Source organism: Chelonia mydas, chromosome 9, assembly GCF_015237465.2.
Source record: "Chelonia mydas isolate rCheMyd1 chromosome 9, rCheMyd1.pri.v2, whole genome shotgun sequence".
NCBI classification, from domain to species: domain Eukaryota; kingdom Metazoa; phylum Chordata; order Testudines; family Cheloniidae; genus Chelonia; species Chelonia mydas.
Window position 1 is genome coordinate 72371154 of NC_057855.1, and position 13027 is coordinate 72384180.

At 41.4% G+C, this 13027-nt stretch overlaps 1 protein-coding gene across 4 annotated transcripts in view; it reads right to left on the bottom strand.

The window, feature by feature from the left end:
• The window catches only part of DACH2 (dachshund family transcription factor 2), a 474848-nt gene extending 464898 nt beyond the window's left edge, over positions 1 to 9950 (bottom strand). For 2 of the 4 annotated variants that reach the window (XM_037909074.2, XM_037909071.2), the window contains exon 1: positions 9163 to 9944. In XM_037909074.2, the coding sequence (XP_037765002.1) occupies positions 9163 to 9671 (509 nt within the window). In that variant the 5' untranslated portion in view covers positions 9672 to 9944. Of the gene's footprint in view, positions 1 to 9162 lie in introns of all 4 variants that reach the window. The other 2 variants (XM_037909073.2, XM_037909072.2) reach the window with 2 other exon arrangements.
• Positions 9951 to 13027: the final 3077 nt, after the last annotated feature.

A 13027-nucleotide genomic window follows, 5' to 3' on the forward strand; every position in this document is an offset into this window, starting at 1 on the left:
GGGAACATGCATTGATGATGCAAGTGATGATGCACTTAAACTCATTCAATCATAAATGTAACTGACTGCACATATTTTTAAAAACTAAAAAAACCTGAAATAGTTTACTTCTAAAAATATACTTTTTAATTCAAAGAACCCTGAAGCCACTATTGCATTATTTCACCCTATTTTAAAACTGATATCTAAAAATATCCCCGAACCCCATACTAGTTATTACAGCTCTTTACAGGCTGCATCGGTAATATATCAGATGCATAATATTGTCAGATATCTTGAGTTTTATACATGAATAAACTGTAACAGATGCATTAACAAAGAATAAGACAATCAAAACATTGTCTGTGATGGTATTACCATACCTTTAAGATAAGCAAAAAAGAGACTTCCTTCTAAATAACAACTAAATGCTCAGTGTCTAACATATTGCTGCAAGCTATAATGGTTATAACTGTTAATCCAATACACCTTTTATACAAACCCATAAACACATGAGTGGAAAAATAGCACAGATGTTCATCTCTAATGCAATTTCCATTCAATTTCCTAAGTGCGGTCCCTGTGTGCAAACTAGCTTAACGTTATGTTTAGCTTGCAAATTCTTTTAATAAATAATGAGTGCAATAAAACTGGTAGATCAATGGCAAGCTGAGAAATCATAAAAAAAGCCTTTTGTGTTCAGGTTGTTGCCGATTTCAAACTTTAATCCAGAGACCAATCAATATTACTTTTTTCTTTTTAACCCATCACTTAAATAGCAGATAGACTAAATGTAGCTTAAATGCTGCTACCAGATATCAGCTGCCAGAAACTTGATAAGATCATCAGACACAACTGAAACTGAACATTTTAGACCTTAAAATACACACTACATTATAACAAGCAAACTTGCTTAAAAATCATTGTACGACAATAAAATTGGTGCTACTCATTTGTTTTGGTTCTTTGTACTTGGGGGGGGGGCAGTATTTATAACTGAATCAAGGAGGCTCTGACAAATACACTAACAAGCAAAACAGGCTTAACAGGTCAAAATAATGTACCGCCACAGGAAATGTAATCTCCCTAAGATTGCTTGTGACAGTAAATTTTTTATATATATGAACACACATACACATAAAAAAAAAGGGCAACCTAGCTACGCCACCAAGGAAGAGAGAAATGCATGTGAATATAAGTTTCATTAGGATTGGTATTTTGGAACATTTCAGGGCAGGTTACAAAGTGCGCTACTTAATAGGTATCAATGTTTCTAATTCACAGGTTGTAGAATGAGAGAAAAAATGCCTATTACCAAGTCACTTTGGATAACCATGCTTTACCAATAGGGAATCAAGATCAAAAGTGCACTGCCCCAAGGGACAGTTCTAATATCAAGCAGGATAAATCTAAATCACTGAGAATCATTATATACTAGTGTGCTTGTTGTACTTGGTAATTCATGTTTAATCGTAACATATAAAAATCTTGCCTTAATTTACACTGAAAGAAAAATGTCATAGTACAACAATATCTCTAATGTACTTTTCAAAACACTCTAAGGAATCTCAGATTGTGAATGTTAACATCATATAAATTGCCATTTGTACATTTCATTGTTTTTTCTTGTTTCCATTACTGTTTATTATTATTAGAGTACTTCAGATAAAGATGTGTTAAAAATTGTGCTTTTTGTACTATCCCCATTTACATAATAAGTTTTATTAAGCTGAAGAATAATCACACAAAGAACTCTGCCAAAAAAAGGGAAGCAAGGGTGCCTGTCAGGATTCTATTGGTTAGACAAATATTTTCGATTTAAAGGTGTACATTTTTGTTCATAACTTCAAATAATTTAAAAATTATATTAATGCAAGAATATGCAGAGCAAAGAATAAAGGTCCTTAGTTCTGTGGAAGAAAGATCAGGCCCAAAATTATTTATGGTACTTTCTGAGAAGAAATACATGTACAAGCCAATTCTTTCGTTGATACTTAACAGACTTATCACTTCCAGAAAGGAAATCAAATGAAAGTTTTAGCATTAGGACCCAATTCTGAAGACAAAAGCTCGTATACTAGCAATATGTATAAATAAGTTCTTACTCAGCCCTTGTTCTGGCAAACTTGCACTGATCTCAATGAGACGTTCACCTGAGCAAAATCCAAATATGGTCTTTAAGACTAGGCCTCAACATCTTTTAATGTGGGCGCTGACAAACTGTTCTGACATAATTAGAATTCCAATTTGTAAAATTTGTTCAGCCAGGATCCAACACCTGCAGAATTCCCTAGCAAAAATTATTCACACAATTGTTATAAAATATTTAAAAATAAACAATGATCACTCATTCCAAGGCTATCCAGTAAGCAATACAATTCCCTGACAAAGATTTTTTGCTCTGGGCCTCAGTTGTACTGAAGTTCACTATAAGCTTACCCTTCAAAAAGTGCACACATGTACCCAAGAGCAGCCTATACAGAGTATAATTTCATTAAGGTAGAGCTGGTGACTTCTGGAAGCTTTGTAAGTTTAATGCTACACCACACATTGATATATTGGACAAATAAAGGTACATGTAACAATGTTAAAGCATCAGGTTATTTGCATATACTGCATATTTTTATTACATACAGTTTCCTTTATCACACTGGAACTGCTGTAGCAAGAATGCTAAAAAGGCAAACATAAAACTACATCTGTAACAGCCGATTTTCCCCACTTACCCTCAAAAGACTTAATGAAAGGAAAATAAAAAGTTTTTTAAATATATACATTTGTACACGATTAGTCATTTATAAAAATAAAATGTTAACATAAAAGATAGAAACAATAAAGTTGACAGAGATTAGACTGATGCATCTCACAGGGTTCACAACAAATCACAAGATATTAATTTACCTATTAAAGAGAAAACAAGGAATGCCATTAAAAAAATAACATAACACTATAACTATGTTTAATGTAGTTGGGAAGATAAAATACAGTGTAATAACAGGGACCTTTTTATGCTTTACATAAGCTTTTTTAGAATTTAAAATAGTCGGTGGAAGTCAGAATACTCCAACCTATTTTATAAACTGTGATCCATGGATTCTACTCCAAGATAATGGATACCTGACTACGTGGACCAGAAATAAACTGTGATCAAAAACTTTTGTAATATTTTCAGCAATAAATGGTGAAGTAATAATGGAAGCACAACAGACAAGTTGCTTCCTCTCCTGCATCAAACAAATGTTAAACCAAGATACTTTTCTTTTGGATTTAATGCATTACTAAGAATTAAAAAACTAACTCCATCCTCTAATCAATTTGGACACAATTATATTCTATTTATAGTGACACTTTCAATGTGTCTCAGTCTTATTTATTTTGGTCATTCTTGTTACAATGAAATATTAACGTTGAGAAAATGGTTACACTATTAAAGAGCTATGCTACATTTAGATTTTAATATTGATTTCCACCATTTTACAATAATTAATCATTCAGTATGAAATTATAAATGTTTAATGTTGTATTACAGGGTGATCGGGAGATTAATATTTTCCCTAGATTAATCCTTTGATTAAGTTTGTCTTTTTGGAACAGGGCAAAAATATAATTTAGTTATTCTAACCGAACTGAAAAAGGGGGATACTGCCACTTTAAAAGCTTCAATCTCTTTGACATTGCTGGCAGTGTATGGGAACATTAATGCATCTGTCATGATAACAAGCTAAGAATAACATCTAGACATCAAACCGAGCAGAGAATCCATCTGAAGTGATTCATTCAGATCTGTCTCATTGATTTATTAAACACAGGGCAACATCTGCAGCCTCACAGAGCCGCCTGGCAAAATTAATGCAAGATCAATTCAAATGGAAAAAAGTGCAAAAGAGATAAATCAAAACACAATTTGCATGCAGTTCCACAATCAGGCTTATTGGGTGCAAATGCTCTATTTCTTTCCCAAAGCAAATGAGTTTAAATGTTGTTTTATCTTTTTAGAATTGTGTGATTTGAAGTGACAGTGAAGAGTTCTGCAGTTGAGATGGTGAAAAGGGAAAAGGAGAAGAAATGCTTGCAAAGACCTTTTGAATATGCAACAAGAATATCATTAATACCTAATTGTTTTGCTTTTTTGTCTTTGCTCCAGAAACACAGTATTTTCAATTTGAAGAAGTTACACTAGAAAATTTAAATAAATGTAGACAGGAAAACTATTAAATGTTCATCTTTTGGAAAAAGCCAATTATGCTACAGATGGAAAGCGCTCCTGCTACCAGAAAAGTAAAGAATTTTGATTGTGGTTTCTTCAGATTAGATTTGCCTATGAGAAGCTTTTTTACAAAAGCCAAGGATTTTGTGACAAATAAGATAACTTCAAAAGTCCAAAGATGTTCATCTTAGTTATTTTTCCGAAAAGGTATCAGTAATTTCCTTTTAAAATGGAAAAAAGATCTCTTTCTGCATCCCGACAAAGTCCACTACACTAGCAAGAACCATCAATAAAATGTTTTAAATAAATCTCCTGTCCACAAAAGAAAAAAAAACAGAAAATTAATTATTTTTAATTTAATATAACACCACCTCCTAAACTAACAAGTTTTTGGCAAGTATGAATTAACACAAAATATTTACTTAGGCAAAGGCAAAGTAGTTTATGGAAGCGTAAGTGTACATTTAAAATCAATATACACATGGAAGCTCTGTGCAGTGGCACATGACTGGATTGCTTTAATTATAATCTTGACATCATTCTTCTAATAAAAGACAGAGCATTGTTGACTATGGGTTTGCTTTTAATAGACAACATGACTAGACCCTCATTATGCCATGAAATAAAACGTCTGCATTTACTGCATAGATTCATTTCTAAAGCCTTTAATTGTTTGTGAACAAGCCAAAGTAATACAAAATATTAGCTTAATAAAATACTTTAAATTTGTCACAGAAAATCAGCCATGTGTTGCTCTGTAGTTCCCTTTACCTGAAAACACTTTCTCATGTGAAATATTTTACTATATGTTCACCAGATAATCCAGAGCAATACTACCACAACAGACTACAGCATTCATCTAATACAAATGCCCAGAAGAATCTTATAAAAATATTCCATTGGTTGCATATGAATCATACATATGTAATTGTGATTTTAAGGGTCTATTATACATTCTTGTACAAATGTTCTTACTGTAATTGTATATTAAGTTGTTATAACCCAACCACATTACACATCTTTTGCTTTAAAATCTTAGAATAAACTTTATAATGCTACAATTAGAATTAATCAATTGTTCTCTGATTTGAGTAATCTTCCAAAATATCATAAATTATTTCTTAATTAGGCTTTGTAAAAAGACTCACTCATTCTTGAAGTTGCTACTTACAATGAACTGACTTATGAAAAGGTAAAAGTTTTATTTCATGGTTCCTAAAAATAAATTATATAATGATGGCTAATGACAACTAAGGCTAAGAACATTGTTTATGGTGATGTGTGTACAACATTATATTTATACCACACAAAAAATCCTCACTTTGGTGGTAGGGAGGAAAAATCCCCAGCCAAAACTTTCACTTGTAGATGCATTTCTCTATAATTCTTAAGAACTCTCTAGACAAGTTCAATTAAAAAAATATTGTGTCAGAGACAAAGAGTGAGGGAAAAAAAGAGTTAAATATGTCCATTCTTTGATTAATCTACACAGCGGTGTTTTTCATTCTAATGCAAAAGCACAAAATGCAAAGTTGGAAACAAGTTGTTTGTTTGTTTGTTTTTAAAAATCACACTAACATAGAAAGAGATCTAATTACATTTCCAGCAATTCTTGAGTATGACTCTGCATTTGAACATGATTTTAAATCCAATCGACATAGTAATCTGCGATATAATTGTTTTTGTAACTCAGAGGATAAGAAAGGAATGTACAACATTTTGGAATTGCAGGATAAAATGCTTAAGTAATGTGGTAGAACAACACATCTTCAAATATTTTATTCTAACTTTTCACTGATATCACAGGTATAGGAATACAACTATTTTACACAGTACGACAAAATGAATTTTAAAATGTATTATGTAATTCACAGAATGTATACGGTAGTGTCCAGGATATGTTACAACTAGTAAGAGACAAGAGAATTCCATTACGTATGACAATTTATCTATTTTTATCAGACATTGTTGGACATAAAGTATACTGGACTGGTCAATAAATAATTTGATCGGCAAACTAAGTGTCGGGTTAAGCAAATTATCAGTATACCATACGATTAATATTGCTAAGCTACAGTCATTCAATTTTAAGATAATTCATTTGGAAAAAGTTTGTTTCACATGCACTCGTAATCACTATTACGCTCTACATGCGTAGATCTGAATGCAAAAACATATTGATAGCAGTGAGTTTATTTCCAGATATTGGTATTTTCAAAAGAAGAAAAGAATACTGCATATAAACAGCGAGATAGTCAGCGGTGACGTTAAATGTGAAACATATCTTCAAAAATATCTTGGTAGCAGTTATCCCTAAACCGATGAAGATAAATTTCATTTCCGTAATTAGGTAAAAGGGGCTTATACACACGGCACATGCGCTTTCTCCTGTATAATCTTTTAAACTGAGAGCTGCTTTGCCCTTAGACAGGTACGTGCTTTATTTCAGTCCTGTTTGTCTCTCTCTCCAATGCCCTAGCCATATTTTTCTGACTGCATCTCTTGGCTCTTCTGGCTGCATCTTTCAAACCCTCCTACAGCATCTCTCAGCTCCTCTTTTCTCATTTGGGGCTCCTCTGCCCTTGCCTCTCTTTGTATATCTTACCTCCTCTCCCAGCCCCAGCCATGTGATTCTGGTGAAGAACAAATTGAAATAAACACTTATTTCAATATTTTGTGCAACTCAAGCCATTTTTTGTCAATGTGCACATATCTTCAAGTCATGTGTGTATCATCCACTTAGTTGTGTGCAATTACTTATTTCCACTAATCAAGTTGGTCGTTTTGTGTGCATTGCTCAAAAACGTGTTTCTGAGATCAACTTGCCAGTCAAATTTCAGAAACATGTTATTTTAATATTAGTTTGGGCACCAAGATTTTGTGAATATTTTGCAAAAAGCCAAAGATATTTTAAGTGCTAAGGGTACCTTTTAGAATTTTGTTCCCATCTTTTTCAAATACAGTGGTCACAACCCTTGCTTATACATCAAAACTTTGATATGGCAGTAGTTGTGATGTCACAGAGGAGTATGACTTGTTGAAATAAATGCGCAGCAGGAGAAACTGAAAGTGAGCAAGAAAAAGAATAGAGTTCATGTAGACACAGGCAGGAATGGAATTAATGCAGATCTGAAATGTCATCTTTATCATTGAGAACAAAACATAACAACATGAGGAGAAAAAACATTGCCATAAGAATCAAAAGCCTAAACTTGCTCTTACTTAAGCCAATAGCAGTGGAAGCAGGATTAGACCCAAATAAGTGAAACAAGACTTTTAATTTCATCGTGTACATGCATTTACTTAAAACATGAAACCATCGTATAGCAGAGTCTAAGTGGTAAGAACTAACCACCTGTCTTCAAATATGGAAAGTTAACTTTTCCCTGCTGTAAGTCATGGCAGGCCTAAACAATGTACTTGTAAACAGCATATGCAAAGATAAAGGTTCTTGTTAAGATAGAAAGATGAGTCCGAGTTTTTTCCTCAGAAATTGCCTAATGTTGAACTACTGGATGTCATCTAGAGTTCTCTCTCTTATAATTTACCCCTTCTTACTATATATTTCTACTAAGCCTTGAGAGTTTTTTTGTTTATGAGATCATTATCATTTCTAAAGCAAGAACTGTGAGGTCACAAACAAGGATTCTGACCCCCCATGTATGAAGAACCCAGCAGGGATCTTCCATGAATACAATCAGCTTTTGGGTTTAGTCATTTAAGCACAACAGGACAAGGGCTATAACAACAGTAAAACCCCTTTGATTAAATAATGTACCATTATTCTAGAGTTATACTAAGCAACAGTTTGTCTGTAAACTACCCATACTCCTCAGGCAACATAGCACATGTTCTTTGGCTATCATTATTTTATTTGCAAGACTTACGACTACTGTATCACAAGTTATGTTCACAACCCAAACAAGTAGAGATCGTAAGTCTCGGTGAGAGAAAAAATATACAGCTAAGAACTTAAAGCAAAAAGTACTGAGGTCCTTTCTATGTAGTCATTTGAAAGATTATCTAGACACTATATTTGTGAGAAAGTGAATAATCATTTCATATAATTTGCCAAGTTCGTGCTTAGTGCAGTTATCTGGCACACAGATTTAATAAACCTCAGCAAGAAAGTTCAACAGTTTAAGAATTTTGTGTAATCACCTACACTAAATCACTCCTCTTTCTCTAGAACAGATTTCATACAATTTATTGCCTCCTTTACACCATCTAACTCTGCTACAGTCCCTTCTGGCAGAGAGCATCATAAAGTGCATTGCATTCTCCTACTGCTTCTGCAGTTAGAGACGGTGATTTAAGGTGACCATACGGTCCAGAAAACTTGTCTAACAGTTAGCCAAAGTGAAGGAAGCATCCTCTGAAGACTGCCCCATTCGCAACCTGAGTATACGTGCCAACGTGGGGTTTCCGTTTCTAAAGCATTGCTTAGTTTTGGCGCATCCTGCATCTCGACCCTCTCTCAAAGATACCATCACAGGGTAAGTGGCAGTTTGCACGTTATCAACAGACAGTCCGGTATAGCCGTGCAGCGGACCCCACCATTAGGCTGGACTTCTGGGCGCTCATCCTCCCCAACACGGAACCTGCAGGGCTGTAGGCACCTTGCAAGGCGCGCTAGGGAGCGCTCAGAGCCCTGGAGGGGACGCAGCGGGCTCGGGAGAGCTCGGCAGCGGGCTCTTTGCTCTGTTTACAGAGAAGAGCCTCAGGGCTGGCCTGGCACAAGCAGCTCGGGAGCACGCTCACCACCCACCCCAAGCCTGGGACTCCCGCGAAAACAAAGTTTTCCTGGAGCGGGCGTGACTGTGCCCGGGGCTCCGGCTGCCAGAGGAGCGCAAGGTGCCCGGGCACCCACCCACCCTCCCTGGAGGCGGCTGAGCACCCACCCTTGCCAGTGGGCAGCCAGCAAGGAGAGGCGCCGAGCCGGGGCGGGAGGAGTGACAGCGAAGTTTGCCGCTCACCTGGCGTTGGTGCAGTCGTTGTACAAAGTTTCGAAGTCTTTCCTGGTGATGAGCTTGCAGCGGTTCACGCCGGGCTGGATGGCGCCCAGCCCCCGCAGGATGCGGACCTGTTCCACCGTACACACCACGGGCGATATATCCAGCCGCTTCAGCTTGGTGTAGACCGTGTGCAGCCCCCCCACCAGGTGCTTGAGGAAGAGATCAAAGACCTGCGGCAGGCAGATCAGCTCCTGCCCCTCCACCAGGAAAGAAGCCACCTTCACCCCGTGCAGATCAACCATCTTACACTCGTTGCTGCCACCCCCTCCGCCGCCTCCCGTGCCCGCACCGCCGCCGCTGGAAGCCAGGAAACTGTTGACCAGGCTGTTGGTGAGCCGGGGGGACTCGGAGGGGCTGGAGGAATAGAGGGGGTCTGCCCGGAACAAGCCCCCCGGCCCCCCCACGCTGCCGCCGCTGCTGGCGCTGCTGGAAGTTGCCGAGATGACGGGAGGCGCGGAGGAGACAGCCATGGTCACTCTCTGCGGCGGCTCAGCCCCGCGCTCCCTGCCACGCTCACTCTCCCCAACTGTTTGCAAGACGACCCAAAACAGAGTCTCCCACTCGCTCGCTCGCTCGCGCACGCAGCAGCCGCTCGCTCCGAGCCCTCCCCACCTCCACCCGGGGCGCGGGAGGGGGGGGAGAAGAGTGACAGCCCCCTCCAGCCAATGCGCCTGGCCCTCGGCAAGCGTGGCCCCGGCTAGTGGCTGCTTGCAGAGGGGAGCTGGGGCTGCTGCCGCTGGAGGAGGAGGCGGCTGCTGGTGTTGCTGCTGCTGGGGAGGGGGAGTGGCGTGGAGCCCTGCCTCCACCTCTTGCCCGCCCCCGCCGCTTCCTCTGACCAAAGTGACCATCTGCAGCAGCCTTTTCACTTCTCGCCACCATAGGGTTGTCACCTGTCCAGGTTTGCCCAGGACCGGCCCTTTTTTGCAGTTAGCAGTAGCTGTCCGGGGAGGTCTGCCAGGGTGCTCAGTGTACACTGCCGGCTGCCCAGTTCTGTGGGCTCAGGACCATCCTGCGGGCTCCGTTTGTTTGGGGTTTTTTGTACTTCAGAGGCGGCAACCTTAGCACACGGGGACATGTGTTCCCCCTCGCACTGTCCTCCCTTTTCTCCTCTCCGAGTTTGTAGTGGACTGATGGACTCCCTGCTCCCTCTGCCTGCCCACTAAACCTCCCCCCCCATGTGGTTCACTGCTCCCATCTAGCACAGACCCCTCTCCCTTGCAGTAAGCTGCCCCCCTTTTCTCACATGCCCCCCTTCCCTTTGTGGGTCATGTGGCCCTAAGGTGACCAGACATCTGGATATTAGGAGCTTTGTCTTATATATACAATTATACCATCACCCACCCACCCCCAGAAAAAAAAGTGGCCTGATTTTTCACACTTGCTATTTGGTCACCCTATGTGGCCCCTCCCGTCTTACATGGCCCCCTCTGTGATTCCCTCTCTCCCACAGTTTGTTGCTAGGCAGGCCATTTGTCCATTTTAAGCCGGACCGTCTTGTTTTTCTCATGTTTGTCCCTGTCCAGCAGTAATATAAAACCAGACATGGTTTTGACCAGTATCATTGTGGGCGCATGGAGGATGCCATTTTGCAGAGGGCGCTGCTCCGCTCCCAACAGCTTGACTTCACATGTACACCAGAGTGGGCGGGATGGGTGCTTTGCAAAATGGCGTCATCCATGTGAGTACCCTGGCAGGGAGCAGAATAGTGGGGGCGGGCCACACTATTCCAGAAGTCCCATATTCTGTGGATGCATGAGTGGCCACCCTTTTTGTTGCCTACCTCTCTTGCCATGCCTGCCCGTCCCCTTTACTGTTTGTTGCCTCCTGCCTCTACCTCGTCTGTCCTCTCTCCTTGCTGTTTGTTGCTGCCTGCCTCCCTTCATCTGGCCCCCCTTTTCTTGTGCACCTGCATATTCTTTGTGCTTGCAATTCCCCTCTTTTGTTCAATCCCCCATTCGCTGCATTCTCACCCACACTTATATATGCCCACCTAAACTCCCAGTGCAACCAGAGTAACCTCCCACACTGCTTGTTGTAGTCCCCCCATCCTTTAGGTTTGCCTGCACCCTCCACCTCCTCCCCCATGCAGCCTAGTGCAGAGGAGTGGTTAGCTTCCATTCTCTCCCCAACCACCCTTTCATTATTTACATGTCTGGCTCTGGTGGCTGTTCCCATGACCTGTCCTCAATGGTGGCCCTCAATCTGGGCCAGGAGATTGAGGGAGGGTTTCCTGGCCAACATTGTTGCCCCACCTCAGCTTTCTGTCCTATCCACCACCACAGCGGATCACCAATACCTCTGCCAACACCACTGGTGTGGCAGCAGAAGGCACAGGAAGGGACTCTTCTGCCAAAAGCACCACCATCAATGAAGCCTCCTCAGTCAGCAAGAAGAGCAGGGCAAGAGCCTGGCACAGAAGGTTCCTTCTGCAGCAGCAGCTGCTACTGCCATCCTCCTGCTGTCCCTTCCACCAGCTCTAAAGGCACCCAATCTTCAGCCCCAAGGGCATATGCCCAGGTGGCTGCAGACCCACCTGCTGTGGCCCATCCAACCATCACTACTGCCACTGCTTCCTCCTTTTCTATTTACAGTGGCTGGGGAACCTTCCCCACCTTGACCAGGAGGCAAAGTGTCTGCAACCTCCTGGTAGCCACCTCCTCCCACAGTGAAACCTAGGTGCAGGTGTTGGTGTAGGTGGTGAGACACAACCGAGATCCCAATCTCATTCCTGACCCTTTCTCTCCCACTTCAAATGTTGCTGCTACCTCTGGACTTGTGAGTGCTCTTGTTGGCTTGTGCTGATGACATAGAGTCATAGGACTGGAAGGGACCTCAAGAGGTCTTCTAGTCCAGTGTCGTGCACTCCTGGCAGGAGTAAGTATTATCTAGACCATCCCAGACAGGTGTTTGTCTAACCTGCTCTTAAAAACTCTCCAGTGATGGAGATACCACAACTTCCCTAGGCAACTTATTCCAGTGCTTAACTATCCGGACAGTTAGGAAGTTTTCCCTACTGTCCAACCTAAACCATCCTTCCTGCTCCTCATGATCCAGGGCCAGGGTACGTGGCATGAGTGGAGGCAAGAGCTCTGTCCAGTGAACCTCCCAAGCAGAAACTTCAAAGAGAAAGTGCAGAGCTACAATTCATTTGCAAACTTAACACCATCAATTTGGGCTTGAATAGGGACTGGCTCACTACAAAAGCAATTTTCCCTCTCTTGGTATTGACACCTCCTCCTCAATTATTGGGAGTGGATCACACCCACCCTGTCTGAATTGACCTTCAATATTGGTTCTCCACTTGTAAGGTAACTCCCTTCTCTTCATGTGCCAATATATATTTATGCCTGTATCTGTAATTTTTACTCCATGCATCTGAAGAAGTGAGTTTTTTACCCACGAAAGCTTATGCCCAAATAAATATGTAAGTCTTTAAGATGCCACCAGAATCTTTGTTGTTTTTCTCCCAAGCAGAGGTGCTGACTTTCTAATGTGCCAGGGGATGCTCGATCTGCCCCCCCTCTGCCCCAGGCCCAGTCCCCACTCCACCTTTTCCCCCAAACCCTCAACCCCACTCTGCCTCTTCCCATCCCTGCTTCACCCCGCCCCCACTCCATCTCTTATCCCAAACCCACACCCCACCTCACCTCTTCCTGCCCCACACCCCATTCCACCCCCTCCCCCAAGCTGCCCAGACCTTGCTCCTCTCCCTACCCCAGCACCTCCTGCATGCCACAGAACAGCTGATCACGGTCGGGGGAGGCACTGGGGAGAAAGGGGTAGCTGGTTGCTGGTGTGTGCTAAGCAGGGCTGGAGCACCCCCGGA